Source organism: Nothoprocta perdicaria, unplaced genomic scaffold (genome assembly GCF_003342845.1).
Source record: "Nothoprocta perdicaria isolate Ctin4 unplaced genomic scaffold, notPer1 scaffold_26, whole genome shotgun sequence".
Taxonomy (NCBI): Eukaryota; Metazoa; Chordata; class Aves; order Tinamiformes; family Tinamidae; genus Nothoprocta; species Nothoprocta perdicaria.
This window is the reverse complement of record NW_020455488.1, coordinates 5,109,202-5,126,144: the sequence shown is the minus strand read 5'-3', so window position 1 is coordinate 5,126,144 and position 16,943 is coordinate 5,109,202. Positions and strand designations below refer to the sequence as shown.

General features: G+C 46.7%; 1 protein-coding gene across 1 annotated transcript in view; it reads left to right on the top strand.

Moving 5' to 3' along the window:
- Positions 1-5,471: 5,471 nt before the first annotated feature.
- Positions 5,472-16,943, top strand: part of ANP32A (acidic nuclear phosphoprotein 32 family member A) — an 18,326-nt gene continuing 6,854 nt past the window's right edge. Inside the window, exon 1 of the mRNA XM_026040535.1 lies at positions 5,472-5,663. Coding sequence (XP_025896320.1) covers positions 5,610-5,663 — 54 coding nt within the window. The 5' untranslated portion in view covers positions 5,472-5,609. The remainder of the gene's footprint in view (positions 5,664-16,943) is intronic.

The window sequence follows — 16,943 nt, the reverse complement described above, 5'->3', positions numbered from 1 at the left end:
GACTCTACAAAACACAGAAGAGGGGCAATGATGACATGGTGAAGAAGCATCCGGGAATGTGAGAACTGGTGGCAGTCACWGATGCCATGGGAAAATGCAAGTCACAAACTGCACAACTGCTAGTGGCAAAAGCAAAATGACTGAGCAAACTGTGAGTGACTGGATGATATTCTCAATAGCTAAGAAGAAAGTCAAATATTTACACGGGACATTTCTGTTGCACAGATGAAACATTATGGTGCTAGTGCAGATGTAGGGGCTAGACAGTCAAACAGATTTGCTCCACCTACAAAATTCAGACCCATCTGATGCTAACCTGTTACATAACCTTTGGCAGGGTACTTGAAGCACAAATTGCACTTACCTCTTGCGTGCTGGAAAAGTGAATATTGGTGATGTATGGTGTGTTAATGTGAGAAGATAATGCTTTTTATGGTGGATATTTCTAAAGTCTTCATCCCCTCCATGCAAAAATATATTTTTTTTTCATTTGAATATCCTCCTTCCAGATATCTCACCCTCAAATTCTGAAACACATCCAAAATCTTTCACTCAACACAATCAGAAAAAAAATATTAATACTTCAAAAGTCTGGCTTACATTTGAAAAAAAGACAAATACGAGTTGTCACCTTTTCTTTGTGATGATGCTTTCTATTTATTATAATACAGAAATAACTGTACTACTGAAATACAAGATTATGCATTCAAAGTAACATAACTATTAGAGGGTTTTTATTTCTTGTTTGAACTTATTTGCCAAATTTGACTAATTTTCAGAAAAAWTCAGTCCACCTGAATCTTTCATTACTATTTTTCTGTAAGCCAATGAAATACAAAACATCTTGCAATCTCCAACTCCAAAATTTTAGTGCAGACCAACACAAGGAAACCCTGTGCAGCTTTGACGTCCCCTGCAAACTTAGCAGAAACAGCTCTGTTCGCTCGCACCACTTTGAGGCTGGCAAGTGGAACAAGACACTGCACTTCTGCTGCTCCCGTCTTTAGCACTTACCCCACGACCAAGAAAGCGTTGGACACRACAGATTTTTTCTTTAGTACTGGCAGAAGTTACTACAGCAGTTGCACTGGTGATGACGCTGGTAACTGTGTCCTATGAATCACATTCCTCTCCAAGTCCCTTGCCCAAGAACTGTCCTCACTCATCTTCACTGCTTAAACTGTCAGACTTGAACACACACAAGTTTAGCACAAGACTCCATTTCTACAGCAGGTGCTTCTTAATTGCAAGAAAGATATAGACTCGATTAGCCTGAATCAAAACCTAACCATCGCATATGGTATAAAAGCTATAAGCACATTTTATTTTATTCTCCCTCTCCTTCCACAGATAGRACCAGTAAAATATTGCTAGAAGTTTTTCACAAGTCTTAGTTAAACCGTAAGACTTAAACTATATTCTACCACACAGAAGTCCAAGAGCAGTAAAAAGGGCTGAACGCTAGGTGAAAAATACGTAATATGTATACAAAAGTCTGTAACTGTTGCTCTTCAGTAACTACATAATTATTTTTCACTGGTTAAACTCTGTAGCGGAATCTTTATGATAATAATATATCAGAGCCATAGAAAAAGTGTTGATTTATGATGACATCTGCTTGTCTTCATAATAATAAAATGATTTATGCTTCAGAAGAGAAATACAAGGAAATTTGTTGCCAATTTATATGAATGACTTGGTTACCTAGAAACATCACAGGATACACATAATAAATATTCCTGAGTATTCCTTTCACAAAAAGGGACAGCGTACAGTATACCTGTTTAAAGAAAAAATCCAAATACTGTCCTAAATACACAAGAAGTAGAACAAACAGTTTTGTGAGGAAACCTAAAACATATTTGACATCAGACTCTAGGAAGAAAAAAGAAAAAAAAAAGTACTGAAAAAAAATTCAGAAAACCTTAAAAAAAATGCAGAAGGCTTACAAACAGGTAATCAACCAGTTTATTTTCATAGACCAGGAAAAAAGAGCACATCTACATTTCTTCTTTTCCTTTGTTTTTTTTTTTTTTTTGGTCAACGTTTTCGTCTGGAATGCCAGGAAGATCAGGAAGATGACAATCAAAATATTGCAGAGTATCCCAATCCCTCCTTATATGTGATTTTGCAAGTTTAAAAGTATTCCTGAAGAACTGACTACAGTATATTACCTCACTCAATAAAGAAATTAATTCCTTCTCCACCTAGTTTAAGCAGTTCTTTCCCATTCTATATATTGCTTTAAGTAACCCTTCCGCATTCCTTATATGAGCTTCCCAGCGACACATTAGTCTCTTATTTGAAACCTAAGTAGAAAATAGAACACTGTGACACAATTATGCCATATTTGCAAGCAATTAATGCAGAAACCGATGAGAATCTTCCATAGGCCTGAACAATTACATACCAGTCCCAGAAGTCAGAAAAAGAAACTATACTTTTTTGAGCTTGTCCAATTCCCCCAAAGACCGATTACATCAAAAATTCTGAGCAAATAACAGCAGACAAGAACATCCCTGGATCTAAATTTGACCCTCCTGCTCGTACTGCGCTAAACACTATTGACCTGGGAGACTCTTAAGCAAGTGGAGACAAAGGCTCGGTACAAACATCCAAGGCTCTTAAAATGGTGCTCAACTCCAGTGCTTATYTGCCCAAGCACTTAAGCTTTTTATTTTTCTTTTTAAAAAAACCTATTTCACTGTTATGTTGATGTTAAGGGTCTCTGAGTGTAATTTTGAGTTGTCAGTAAACTTACAGCTTCCCCATACACATTTTTGTTCCTTTTCCCCAGCATTCCCTGATACCCGGGATCAATAACATTGTAAACTGCCCTTAGCAGTCTGTTATCCAGCTACACTGCTAAAGGCAGGGAAGAACAGCAGTTAAATAGCAGAAATTTCTCTTCCAGTTACCATATCTACATGCACAAGAAGGGAACATAYACAGAAAATGAAGGAATGCACTGTTTACACGCAGTAGGAACAAAGAATACTCCTTTGTAGATCAGATGATGTCTCTTAAGGCACAAAAGCGGGTCAGGAGCTCACTGCAAGTGTTCAACTATCCAGTAAGTTTCTGACATGAGAAATTCTACTGGCTTCCACAGCATGACCCRTATTATTTAGGGTGCAGCTGATTTCTTATAAAATTTGCCTTGATACAAGTTTGCAATGTTTCATGTTCTACATATATATATATATAAAATGTATATATATATACACATACATATGTAATTCATGGAACTAGGTAGCAAAATAATTATAATTTTGGCCCAGGATGCTGAACCACGATGACCAGCTTCTACATGCAAAGCTGCATTTACAGTTCAGCATCCACCTAATTATTTATATACTGTTTTGAATAATGAAGAAATTGGACAAGTATGGGAGCCATGTACAGAACCAAACGTTAACTGAAACAAATTTTACACTCTCAGTATTAGCTTTTTTGAGCTCACAGTTCAAAAACTTGGAATGAGTAAGAATAAGAATGGAGAATATTTTTACCTTCCAATGAAAGACTAATCAGGGATAACTAAAAAACTAGTTTCCTACCACCACTATAAGGAGAACTGCCCAGCTGTTGAGACTCCAACAAGACAGAATCGCATACTTTTTGCTAGTAGAGAGTGTTTGCTGATTAATAATGCCTATAACAGATAAGAGTTGACAACTTTATTCATGAAAATATATAACAACAACTACGCAACAAAGTGCAACTTGCTTTGTCAAGATGCAACAGTATCTTCCTCTATTATAATCTTATTGGATCCTTMATTTAAATAGCATAATCCTATCAGGCTTTTACACCAGTTTACTTTTTCTTTATCCAAAATCTAACAACTAACTTACTGACCAGAGATTTAAAAATAAGTATTTTAAGAAAGCTGAACCCATAAAAAAAAAGTTACTTAAAATGCATTTACCACCACAATAGCTTGCTTAGATATTAGCCTTTGGAACATTTCCTTTCATACTGGTTCTCACAACAGTTTTCAAGACTTCTAAAATTCCTGTAATAAAAGAGTACTGTGCACATGCATGGGGAAATCAAGACCTTTAATTTTTTTTTTCCTCCAGTAAGCTTCACTCAGTATTTTGGAAGACAATTTACAGCTTTATACAAGTATACACTCAAATATAACTTGAACTTACAACTCGTTCTCAATTGAGAAATGAAATGCAAACACTTCTGTGTTTTCATAACCCTTTTTCTTTTTAAATGATGCTGCAGTAGTTAATTCTTATACTTGATTCCCCAACAAAAAGCTCTTTTCCAAAAGTTTTCACCTGTGCCACTAAAACCTCCAGCCCAAACTTTCTTTTCCTGAAGCCTCAGCCCAAGGGTCACTGCTGTTCACACCTGAAAAGAAGTTAACACAGAGTAAAATAAAGCATATATTAATCCAGAGGTCCTAAACACTTTGCAGCCTCTATGTTTTAAACCCATTGCCCCAATCTTTGTTCCGACGAAGCCGCAAAACATGCCAACAACAACACAGAAACCCAACGGCCAAGTCAAAAGAGGCCCTAAAACAGCCCAAAAAMTCATTACCCTGTTGCAAAACACCTGCGAAACCAACCACAACTTACCCTTGTTTCCAGCCCGACCTTTCTCCCAACTTTGCTGCCAACCACGCTACAGTTCATCTGCAAGCCCAGGTAAAACGGGGCAAAACACGGGAACCCTGACCCACCACCAGGAGTGTTTTGAGGAGAAGGCCATTTTTTTTTCCCCCCCCCCCCCCTTTTTCTTTTCTTTTTTTTTTTTTTTTTTTTTTTTTTTTTTTTTTTTTTTTTTTCCCCTTCTCTAGCAGCGACCCCTCAGAGCTTCGCTTAAGACGAAGGGATCTGGGGGGATTTCAGTGCCCTCGGCGCCCCCGAGGCCTGCTCGGCGGCGGGCAGCGAGGCCGAGCCGCCCCAGCGGGGGCGTCAGGGCTGGGCTCCCCCGCGAGGCTCCGCTCCRCGCCCTCCTTCCCCCCCAGCGAAGCCTTTTCCCCCACGAGGCTCTTTCCCCCCCTCAAAAAACCCGACTTTTCCTCACGGTTTTCCTCCCGCAGCCGAGACAAAGAGGCGAAGCGGYGCCTTGCCGCCGCCGCCCCTCACCAACCATGGCGGCGGCCGCCTCTTCCCGCCCTTCCCCCCCGCCTTGGCGCCCCTGCGCGCCCGCCCCGCGCCTCGGCGCCTCCCCCCGCGGCCGCGGAAGGGCGGGAGGGAGGCGCGGAGGGAGCGCGCGCCGCCACCGCGCCCGCGGAGCGGCCGCCGCTCCTTCGCCAGCAGCCACCAGCACGGAATGATCCTCCGCTCCGCGGCGGGCTCTCCCCCTGGCCGCCTTCGCCGCGCTCCCATTGGCTCCCGCCGCCCCTGCGCCCCGCCCCGGCGGCTCTAGCGGCGCGGCGGTTGGCGGAGGCGGGTGTCCGTCAGGCCGCAGCGCCCGCCTCCGCGGCGATCAGGTTAGTGCGCGGCGCGGCGCCGGGGATCCCGAGCGGAGCTGGTTGCGCCCTCCGAGTCCCTCCCGGTGGCGGCGGGGGGGTCCGCAGCGGGGTCGGTGTCGGTGCACGGAGCGGGGCCGGCGACAGCGAGCGTCTCCCGCCAGCCGCGGCCATGGACATGAAGAAAAGGATCCACTTAGAGCTGCGGAACAGGACGCCCTCAGATGTAAGCAATGCAAAAAAAAAAAAAAAAAATCCACCCCACATTTTAATATATTTTTAAAATTAATTACTGATTTTTTTTCTGGAGTGGACCGGGTGTGAGGCGGGTGGTGAAGCGGGGTGCATCGGCGCGCCGGGCAGGGCCCGGGGGTGCCCGCGGGGGTGGCCCCGGCGGCGCGGGGGCCGCCGCTGCCCTTGAGGTACCGACCCGCGCCCCGCCGCGGGTCCCGGGGGGCACCGCGGGCCGCCCCCCGCCCGCCTCGGCGCGACCCTGATGGGGGGAACCGGGAGGGCAGGAGGAGGAGGAGGAGGAGGGGGGGTCGCCTTAAAGGGGGAGGGGGGGCCGTCTCGCGGCGCATTAAATAAAAAAATAAGTTGCTGCTCCTCTCCGGCGTGTTTAGTTCGCAAATATTTGTGGTGGGCGCCGCGCAGGAGGCGGCGGGCGAGCGGCGGAGGGCCCCGCGCCGCGTGCGGCCCCGCTCCGTTGCGGCGAGCAGGAGCAGAGACTGGGGAGCCATATTTGTAACTTTGTAGTCCTCATGAACGCGCCCTTTCTCTGCCTCCCTCCAGATGCTCCGAACATCTTTTTTTCCTCTCTCTCTCTCTCTTTTTCTCCCCCTTTTTTTTTTTGTAAAAGAAAGAAGAAAAAAATTAAACAATTGCTTAGTTTTTTTTTTTCTTCTTAGCTGCTATCGCTGCCGCGTAGGCTAAGGGTTGAATAAAAATGCAAAATAAATAAAAAAAGGCACTTTCCCCTTGCATCCACACACACACACATACACACACACAAAAAGGCTGCCGCGTGTGCGTGCGTGGGGGTTGTTTGGGGTGTTCTCTTTTTTATTATTTTTAACCCCAACACCCCCCCCCCCTTTTTTTTTTCTTATTTTTTCCCCACTCCTCTTCCTCGCGGCTGCACTTGAGCTTGTTGTGCGGCGCCGGCCTGAATAAATGAGAAGCAGGAGGGGAATTTAAAAAAAAAAAAAAACTTTGTTAGGACAAAAATAGTCCAAGGCGGCGGGGGGTGCCCAGATACGGGCACGGGGGGGGGCGCAGGGGGGGACACGCGGGCCGCGCTGGCACCGGCGGGACTCGAACTCGCGGCGCTCGGAGCGCGGCGCGGGGGCCGCGGCGGCCCCGCTGCCCGCGGGGGCCGTTATATAATGGCCGGGGAACGGGAGGTTCCGCCGCGGCGGGGAGAGGGCAACGTACCTCGTCGGCAAGCGCGGGTTTAATTTTTTTTATATATATATTTTTTTGCCCCCGCTCCAAAGGGGCAGATTTATGTAACCTCGCTCTTTAAACTTTAAAAAACTCCTGTGGGCGAGGAGGAGGAGGAGGACGGGGCAGCGGGAGGAGGGCGCTCCCGCCGCCCGGCTCCGCGACGCGCCTCATTGTTGGCGGCGAGGGACAAAGCGGCTCCCGCCGAGCCCGTCCCGTCGCCGCGCGGTCGCGCAGCCCGCCGCGCTGTCACCGCTCCCCGCGCCGCCGTCCACACGAAGTAGGACGCGGCGCCATGTTTCCCCCCCCCCTTCCTCCTCCTTCCTCCTCCTCCCTTTCCCTCCCTTCCTTCGCCGGCGAGGGGCGGCGGGGCGGGCGGCGGCCGTTACCGAGCGCCCCCGCCGAGCCGGGCCGGGCCGGGTGTCGCTGCGGGCCGGGCGGCAGCCGCCACCGTGTTTTGGTGTCGAACTGCGCCATGAGACGCTGACGGGGAGGGCGTTTTCCTGAGGGGAGGCGGGGGGGGGGGGAGAGGAGGAGGGGGAGAGGCGCGGCGCCGCCGTTGGGACCGTTGGAGCGGCCGTTGGGACCGTTGGAGGGGCGGGGGCGCCCCCTCCTTTCCCTTCTCCTCCCTTCCCCGCGCGCCGGCTCCGACATGACGGGCCCGGGGCTGCCATTTTGTCACCGCGGTGGCCGCGCGCGCGGGCAGGGAGGGAGGGAGGAGGCCCCGGCGRGCGCGGGAGCCAGGAGGGCTAAAAAAACAGCCGCTTTTCCCCCMAAATCCCCCATTTTCGTTATTATYCAGTATTTTAATGGCGCTCCATGCCGTTGATGTGGTGGGGGGCCGGGCCGCGGCGCCGGGGGCTCCCGCGGCAGCTTCCGCAGGGAGGCAGCGCCTTCCTGACGAGCTGAATACGCCTTCCTGGGCAGGGCCCTGCGGGAGGTAGGTCTCGCTTTCCCTTGCCTTTTTTTTTTTTTTTTTCTTTTTTTTAAATATATTTCTTAGCTTTTTTTTTTTTTTTTTTAAACCGATTAATCTATGCCATTCCCACCAAAGGGGGTTTCGGCGTTTATTTACACACCCCGGCTGTAAAGACGTTGTCCAAAGCCTCTCAGAAAGAGGTAGAACGTTTTATTTGATTTTATTTTTCCCTGCGTAGCTTTTGTTCATTCYCCCCCAGTGCTGACTTCCTGCAGGGTAGAGTTGAAAGTGCCTTGGTTTGGGTGGTTTTGCTGTTCCTTGGTGATCCAGAGCGGTTTGGGATTAGGAAATCTAGGCCAAAGGAGTTGGTCGTGAAATAAAGCTTATCTGAGGCGTCGTTTTTTACCTGTTAGCCTTCAATTCCAGCAATGAGTTAAATGTGTTTGTCCTCTCCGTAGCAAATGTCCTCATGCTTATTTTAAGGCTAAATACTTCTGGTTTTGTACTGGAAGGGAAGTGTCAATTTGGAATGCTGTTCTATTTACAATAGTTTTGCTAAAACTCTCAATTACAGGTACAGACATACGCTGTTTGTCATGGAGAATTAAGTACGTTTTGGACAGCTAGCTGTCTGAAGACATTATATGTTTAATTTGTCGTTAAAGTCTTTTCAAATTGAGCTAGTGCTTTTGGTGAAATGACTGAAACTGAGTTGTAGAAGCGATTCTGATGCTGATATTTAATTTATTCATGYATTTTAATAAGTATTTCAACGTGAGCAGAGTAGTTCTGCAAATTGTCTTTATTAGTCTGTACCTGGCCGGATAATGCAGTATTTATCGTGTGTCCCGTGGGGATCCTGTGTTGTTTTCATGTTTCAAAGTTAGTATAAATACATTCTGGGGGAAAAAAATTCTCTCCTTGCACAAATATAGGTGAATTAAGTTGTCTCAGTGCCTCTGCCTCCTGTGTGCCCRTGCTGTGTGCTGCATCTTGCATTTAGCGTGTGCTGTTGAGAGCTGACTACATAAAAGAAACTTTTTCTTCTGTAAATCACAGACAGGAAAATGTTGACTCTGAGCTTACATTAATATTTTGTAATTTGAGATAGCTAGTAAAATATTTGTRAAGAAAATTGCTTAGAACAATGTAAGGTAACTGGCTGCTTTGAGGTGTTAAACAATATGCATAACAATTAACAAAATTGTATAATTAAGATGCCTCAAAGTGGGTAGTATAGGAGCTATTTCACTTTTTTTTTTTTAGTTCTCCATTTCTGTGTGAATTTAGCATTGCTGAGAAGTGTGAAGTTTCAGTGCTTATTTTGCYGTGCTTTGAACAGTTAGAGTTGAGTGCATCTCAACTCTGCATCAGCGTCCTGCCTTGACCAGGTATTTCAGCTTTGTATCCCATTGCCTTTAAGGGTCACTTACAATAGTGCATTTACCATAGCCTTCATCACTTTGTTTATCTTACTYCTAATATTAGTTTAGGTTAAAAATACGTGCCTGCTTGGAACTGGCCAGGTACAGTTATTTTATATAGGTTTCCTCCCAACTCATCCAATCCTAGTAATAAAACAGAGGAGATGATCATCTGGGCAGGTCTTTGGGTTTTTTCCCCCCATTTGTATAGTAGAAAGCGCAACTCATGAGTAATACGCAAAGAATGTAAAACAAAYTCCCAATTAACCCTTTTCTCAGCTGTGTGACACAGGGGTAGGGTTTTGAAATTGTGCACAAAACCTCATCCTCTGTGGTTTACAGCTGCATGCCACTCGATTTAGCCTGAGGATTTAATGCTGCTTCTAAAAGGAGTTTTATCAGCTCAAAATTGTGGCAGTGATAGCATGCTGACAGTAACCCTGGGTATTTCCTACACTCCTGTAGCTCTCTGCTGCCTTTTAAAACTCACTTGATGGCCTGATTTCTCTGTTTTTTTCTGTAGGTCTTAGCACTAAAGGGAAATGCAGTGCAAGCCTTTGTACATAGAGTTGTTTTAGATGAAAAACACAAATAAAAGGACTGTTCCCCAAGCTAGTTCCTCCCTGTGATGTGTGCAGTAACAGTGGAGAGCTTAAACTGGTGCAGTCTTTTTAGTGACTTGCATTAAAAAAATATTTTGGTACTGTAACAAGTTATAAATATGGTTTTACCTTGCCCAGGCTATGAAAAGCCCATGCTGTCTACATTAGCAATACATCTCTAAGTGTGAATTGAGTTGGTAGCACAAGTGTCAGTGGTTGTTTCCTTTAATATTTGCAGTGCAGAAGTGCCTGATTCTTTCTTTTTTGCCCCAGCTGTGGATTCCTCTTTCCTTGCTCCATTCTCCCCCCATAAAGGTATAGGAAGGTTGCAGAAGCTGAGAAGTGAGAGCTGGACGCGAGGAGTATGAGTGGACTCTGTCTTGGCTGCTTTTGAATTTACTGATGCTGAGGCTTTGGGGTTTGCCCAGAGGAGAGCAGCTCTGCTGTGCAGGCTGCACAGGAGGGTGGCACCTCTGCGATTCCCGGTGCTGTCCTGGCAGGAAGCAGGCGGAGCAGAGGGTGAAGGTGAATCCTCCTCCTGCCGCTGGGCTTCCCATTTACCAGCCGTGCAGCTTCAGCGGCTGTGAGTGACAGGCGGCCGCGCCGGATGCACCGCGCGCCTGTCTGCAGCAGGACAGGTCTCCGGGGGGAACAGGCAGCGCTGGGGGTTTTGTTGGGCCTTAGCGTGAGGAGGCTTCTCAGCTGTGGCTTTGACACTAGCCGACTTGTTCTGCATTTAATTTTTCCTGTCTCCTTTCTTGCTCTGCCCTGCTTCAAACAAAATAACTGACAGCCCGTAGGTTTGCCCAAGTTGCTAATATCAGTCCTGAAGCTCTCTCATATGTAAGTATGACCTTTGAAATCTAAAATGAACAAACAAACAAGAAACCACACAAAAAAAAAACCCCTTAGTGCCTTGCCTTAACGACACTCTGTAGAAGTTGGCTCTGTTGGAGCACTAATCTGTCCATTGACTTGGCCTTTCCTTTCCAAAGAGCACTTTTCAAAGCATAAAAAAGCCAGGAAAAGCTTGTCTTCTGTATGTGTGATTTGTCRATGCATTCTGTAGCAGCTGATATCTTCAGAGACGGTTTTCAGTATTAAATATGCAGGTTTTGAATTTAGTATTAATTTAAATGCAGAGTTTCATGTATGTGTGTATGTTTGTGTCCATCTTTACAACTGTCCTTTGTTGCTGAGGGCAATTCAGAGAATATGGAACTGCACAAACTAAACCGTTCAACTTTTCTAACTGAAGAAATTGCAAATTTGAGGTGGAAGACAAATGTGTATTTTAGTTCTGTTGTATTTTATAATAGCTGGCAGTGAATGAAAAACACCCTGAATGTGCTATCAGGCGCTATTACTCAAAGCGAGAAACTGAGGCGGGGCAAAGTGACTTGTGTATATTATCTGTTGGAAAAAAAAAAAAAGAGAAGAAAGCAACATTAATGTGAATTTTAAAGGCAACTAATGCAGAGATGAAACAATCACTTGGTGGAAACATTTCAGCTGAAATATTTTGGGTTTTTACAGTGTTATGCTCTTAACACTAAAAACCAAAACAAAAACTAGCTATACACATTTGCATCAAACAGCTTTTGTGTCTCTAATGTGTGTTCTCAATTTATTAATCAGTATGTTGCCTATGCATATAGCTATACTGACATTTCTAAATGTGTGAAAGTGTATTTATGTGACTCATAGGGTTTCTTTTTTTTTTTTTTTGAAAAAGGCATCATAACAGTAGATTATTTATTCTGGAAACTTCTTGCACTGGAGATGCTTCATAATAAGATATGAGCTTAAGGTGTAGTCAGGCTTGTCCGGACTCTCTTCCCCTCCATGGCTTATGTATTTCGCTTGGAACTTCAGGTTTCCCATAGGTGCATAGCAAATCTTTTGGAGATATACATATACATATATATATATATATATATATATATATAGCTTTCAAGGTTTATAGCAAAGTATTAGAAGGTAGAAAAAGTAAAGTAAAGGCTACAAAAGCAGCCTTTGGCAGTTTGTGAACACACAAGATAGCTTCAACAATAATAAACCATTTCCCTTCCTCTCTTCCCCTGCTTTTTTTCTTCTGCCAGGCTAAAGGTGGTGTAGAGTTGCTGACACATGCAGTGCAGTTGAAAGAAGACTTAACTGTGTTCGTTTTTGTGGGAGTTAACATAAGCAGAGCCCAGCTTTCAGGCTGTGGATTCCTAGCTTGATGGTATCTTTGCATGATCGTTAGATCAGCTCTATTAGGTACAGTTTGCTGGCGCATAGTTTGCAAAGGCAGAGTAGGCCTGTATGAGAAGTGCAGCATTCACTGAATACAGCARTACCAGGAGCTGTGCTCATAAAAGACTATTTTTGCTTCTAGTGAAAAATTGCAGAAGCACAAAACTGGTACCAGTGTGATCTGAAGGTTCAAAGTCGGGCTTTTAGAATCCTCTGTTAAAGTTTTAATGTAAATATTGCTGGGACTTCCCAAGAAAGAAAGGCACAAGAGGAATTTGAATAAGAAATTTTGATGGGCTTGTATCATTTGAATAAGAAAATTGGATGGGTCATTCAGAGACACTGTAGATGCATTTCTAAGCCCACTTAGTAGTTTCACGTGACTTTGTTGCAAAGATTTGGAGTTCCAGCTCAGTTGAATGATTGCAAAATAACTAGAAATTATACTTGTAGCCATTGAACCAGACTGCACGGAAAACTGTTATGTTCAGCAGTTGTTAATGCTTGGCACCTAAGGGGCCAGTTCCAGAGAGTTGCTGAAAGGGGGGACGTTGTGTTAGGATTTGGGTAGTGTGCACGAGGGGAGCTCTGTAAACTGAAAACCAAAGTGTAGTCCCCACATCCACGCGGCCTCCAGCTGCCATGAGGTGCTGCATTTACACTTGGTATCCATGGCGGTGGCGAGAGAGTGCTATGCCTAATTAGGAGGTATGTGCATTAATTCATGCAGTCCTTCCAACCGTGCATTAATTCATGCAGTCCTTCCAGCCATCACCCACTGCCTCTTCTCATGCAGTTCTCGGGTCCCCTGGCTGCTAGGAATGTGGCCCTTATCTCTGGGGAACCTGTGCTCCTGGCAGCCCTTTTGGAGCAGCATTTCTGCCTGCTGCACGGCTCCTAAAGCTCTCTGCACAACGGGGTGCTTAACACTCATCTGGTGACCTATCAGACCTATATTGTAGGTGATGGAAGCAAAAAAAAGGCAGATTTTTCTCTCAGATGCTTGTAGTGACACTTGAAGGGATGTACCAAAATCAGATGTTGCCTTGATAAGAACACAAATCATTGCCACTGTCACGTGGAGTAGATGCATGTGAGCGTGATTCTGGCTTTATTTTCACACGTGTGTGTGGGGACAGGAGGGTATCCCCAGCACGGGAACTCCCTCTCACATGCTRCATGTAAGGCAGAAGAGCAGCATGTCCCGCTGAGGACAGTCCTGGGAGGGAATCCTGGTGACCCTGTCAGCGACGCCGGGGCCCTGCCACCTGCTTCGTCCCGCCGTGTCCGTGCTGACACGCGCCGCCCCGGGCTGCGGGTTCCTTTGCGCTTCTGCGGCTCGGGCCATGTTCCAGCTTTGTGCAGCCCTCTCCATGGCGTCTCCCAATCACCGKGTGCCCCAACACGGCTGCAGAGCCTCCTAACCGCGGGCGGGAAGTGACATGTGCAGCTCTCTGTTCMAAAGACCTGCTCAGGCGTCCTGTGGGTATGTTTTGGTGACTGGTTTAGAGCAGAAATTGCATCGTGTCTTCAAGCCTTGCTAGCCTCAGTTTTAGCACAAGACATTAGATAGACGGTTTGTTCAAGCATTTTTGGCCTAATCACACTTCAGATAATATCAACAATGAAAATTCATGAAGCTTTGCCTCTGTAGGACAAGCCACTTTGGGGAASGGTTGTTTGAATTGAACATGGCCAGCATGGTAAGACCATGCAGCCTCCCCACCACGTTTCTGCAGTGTTTGAGCAAAGGGATGGGTTCTTTGCAAGACTGGGGTGATATCTTGAGCTTTGTGAAGCCACTTCTGTCCCCAGCAAATGAGAACGTCATGAGTGTGGAGAGGCCCCCCAAGAAAGAAACATACCCATAAGTGTCATGAAGAAGAATTTGTGCGTCTCGGAGGGGGAAAAAAAAAAAAAAAAACTACCTCTGCTTTCAAAGTAAGGCTGGACTTGGCTGCAGCTTGTCACAGCAGACGTCCCTTGCTCTCCCCTCCCTTCTTTTCACAGCTCTGCCTTCCTCCAAATGAAGCTTCCATCTGCTTAAGGGGTGTGAAGGACTTGAATTTTCACATTGTTCCCAGACCATTTGGTTGGGAGCAGTGGAAGATGATTAACACTCTCTTTACCTGTTCTTTGTGGGGGAAAAAAATGTTACATTTTTGGAAGTGTACACAAGTACACTTCAGAAGTATTTGATTTGTACTGAAATCAAGGTGTTACAGCCTTGACCGTTCCTGCCTGGAAAGCCAGCAGAATGGTGTTTGAACTTGTAAACTTACCATTTACCTTTTAAAAAACGTATGCATGACTGTGCCCCTTCGTCACGCTGTTAACAGACTTAAAGCCAGCAGCTCTGAAATGGAGGTTTTGCCTTTATAAATGTTACTACACAAGTGTAGATTAAAGGTTAAGGTGATAAATGTTGTGGAGAGCAGCGTGTCTCTGTGCAATTATGTTCCACGGAGTGTGTAGTTATTCGTATAGGATACAGTCGCTTCCAGAGGTGCAGACAGTGCTGGCAGCGTGACCAGGGGAAGGTCTGCCCCTGTGCATAAATGAGCTGTAGATGTTCCCTGTGATTCTTCCCATGAAATTACCCATGGCTGCCTGTACTTATCCTAGGATTAAGCTGGGAGTCTCGCAGTACGCACTGTGGCCTTATTAAGGATACCACATACRCAGTGGGAAGTACAACTTGCAGTAGCCGTGCTAAGGAACAAGGAAGAGGCCTYGATTACCAAGCGAGGGGTAATGCAAAGAGTGATGTCAGCAACAGCCTGGAAGACATGCAGGGTTGGGTAGTCCACGCTGAGCAGCAACGTGAGGTCATGTGCTGAAAGTGCCCAAGAGCATCCGAAATAGAACCGAGAGGGAGCGCAGGGTACCTTGTCTGGAGAGACTGCCGAAGAGGAGGAGTCCGCTCGCTTGCCGAGACCGCTGCAACGGACGGGCCGCTGTGCCAGGAAGCACCTGCTCGAGCAKATGTGAAGCGCTGGCCAGGCGGAGGGCAGCGGGCGCCGCGAGCCACCGGCGCACAGGTTGCAGCGCCTTCTCCAGTGCTTAGTAGCCTCTGGCTTAGTGCTCTCCTCTTGCTCCCWACATAGTAGGTTTTGGGGAAGGAGGTGGAAGAGGACAGGGCATATGGCCAGCTTGTTGTGGTACTTTTTCCACGTGTGACTTGCTTACGCGTTGTGCAGCAGACAACAGAATGACTGCCTGCAACTTGTGCAGGTTGGATCTTCACGTCTTTGCTGCAGCTAAGCAAGAGTAGTTCCCTAAAACATGTTCGCTCAGCCTATCCATCCAGGCATACTCAGACAGTCTTCCTTAGCCAGGCTCTTTGGGTCTATAACATTATGCAGCTTGAAATGTGGGACTCTYAAATTGATTCGGAGCAGAGGAGACCTGCTCATCTCTCTCAGGAAGGGGACGGGGCTCGGAAGGGGTAAKTGCAGCTGCCTGCGGCAGCCAGGTGCTTGTGCCGTGTTTTGGGAGAGAGTTTGAAGAAGGAGACATGTAAAAGTGAGTCTTAGCGAGCCTTGCTCACCGTGTTAAGGGGAAGTCCAGGAGATGTTTGGAGAGTGATTCAGGGTCTGGAATTTTTATAAACCTATTAAGACGTCAGGAAAACAAACAGGGATAGATTTACCCCCGCTGTCATACTTCAGTGGTGGTAGCTGTTCTGGATGAAACACAGCTTCACTGAGGTCACCTTTGCAGTTCCTGTGGCTGCTTGCATAATTGTTTGGCCGTGTAGCGTGCCCAGGTACGGCCAAGCAGAAGTGGCTACGATGCAGCCCCCAGCGTGCGCTCCAACGGAATACTACATTTTATGTAGTATCCTTAAATCTCCTTGAATCTAAAGCCTCCGTAACTTTAATTTGACCACAAAGGCGCTGACCTTGCATTGCTGCGGGTGCAGGTCTGCGTGCTCTTCTTTCCTAAACGAACTCCCAGATTTGACCAGGCTTTCCCCCCCTTGTAAACCTGCCCTGTCTTATTCCCTGATCCCTTCCCTGCAGCAGCTGCTTTGACTGTTCCTTTCCCCAGGGTCCTCTTACTGGGCAAAGGACACAAGAAGGTGCTRCAGTTGTCTATCAAGTGCAAGTTTTTGGAAAGGCAGAGAAAAGCAGCCTTCCCCTCAGTGGAGCAGACCTATAGTAGAAGCTGGTTGGTTCTGCTGTCACAGTAGAGTTCCTCTACATGCATCGTAATTTCCAGCTCCCCCTCAAACCTCTTATYTGCCTCTGAGGAAGCTTTGTCTAATTCCCTGTTTGCCTTTTCTCTTCCTCTTGTCCTTGCTGTGCAGTGAGGACAGATACCACCCCTTTCTTTGCTCTGCGGGGCGGTTTCCAGCCAGATCTGCCTGTCARCCCCGTCCCGTGCAGGGTGCTGAGCACGGGGCTTTGTCTCCTTCGGCTCCGGCCTCCCTTCATGTTCCTACGTGGGCTTTTGCRAACTTCCCTGTCTGGCTTTTGCAAAGAGGATGAGAAAAAAAGGTCTTTCATTCTGCACAATTATCAGCCTTCAAGAACAGGATCAAATCTGCCTTCACAGAACATCTTTTCTCCTGCAGCCGCCGATTCCCCAGCCCATGCCAGGCGCAGGGCRCTGTGCATGGGCAAGCTGGGTGCTCCATGCAGGAGCTCTCTCCTTTGTCCACATTGTCCAGGAGGAAGCGTATCCCAGGGTGGGTTCCGAGGCTCCCGAGCGCTAACTTGGCTGAGCAGCCGCCTGGCTGGGGCAGATAGCGCGGCAGGCAAAGGCCTCCGCATGCGGCGGAGCAAGGACACAGATAGGGGTGAAATGCAGCTGCTCTGCAGCTCGGCTCTGGGGTGGAGCTGCTTTTCTTTTTCTTTTTCTGCTCTTTTTTTTTT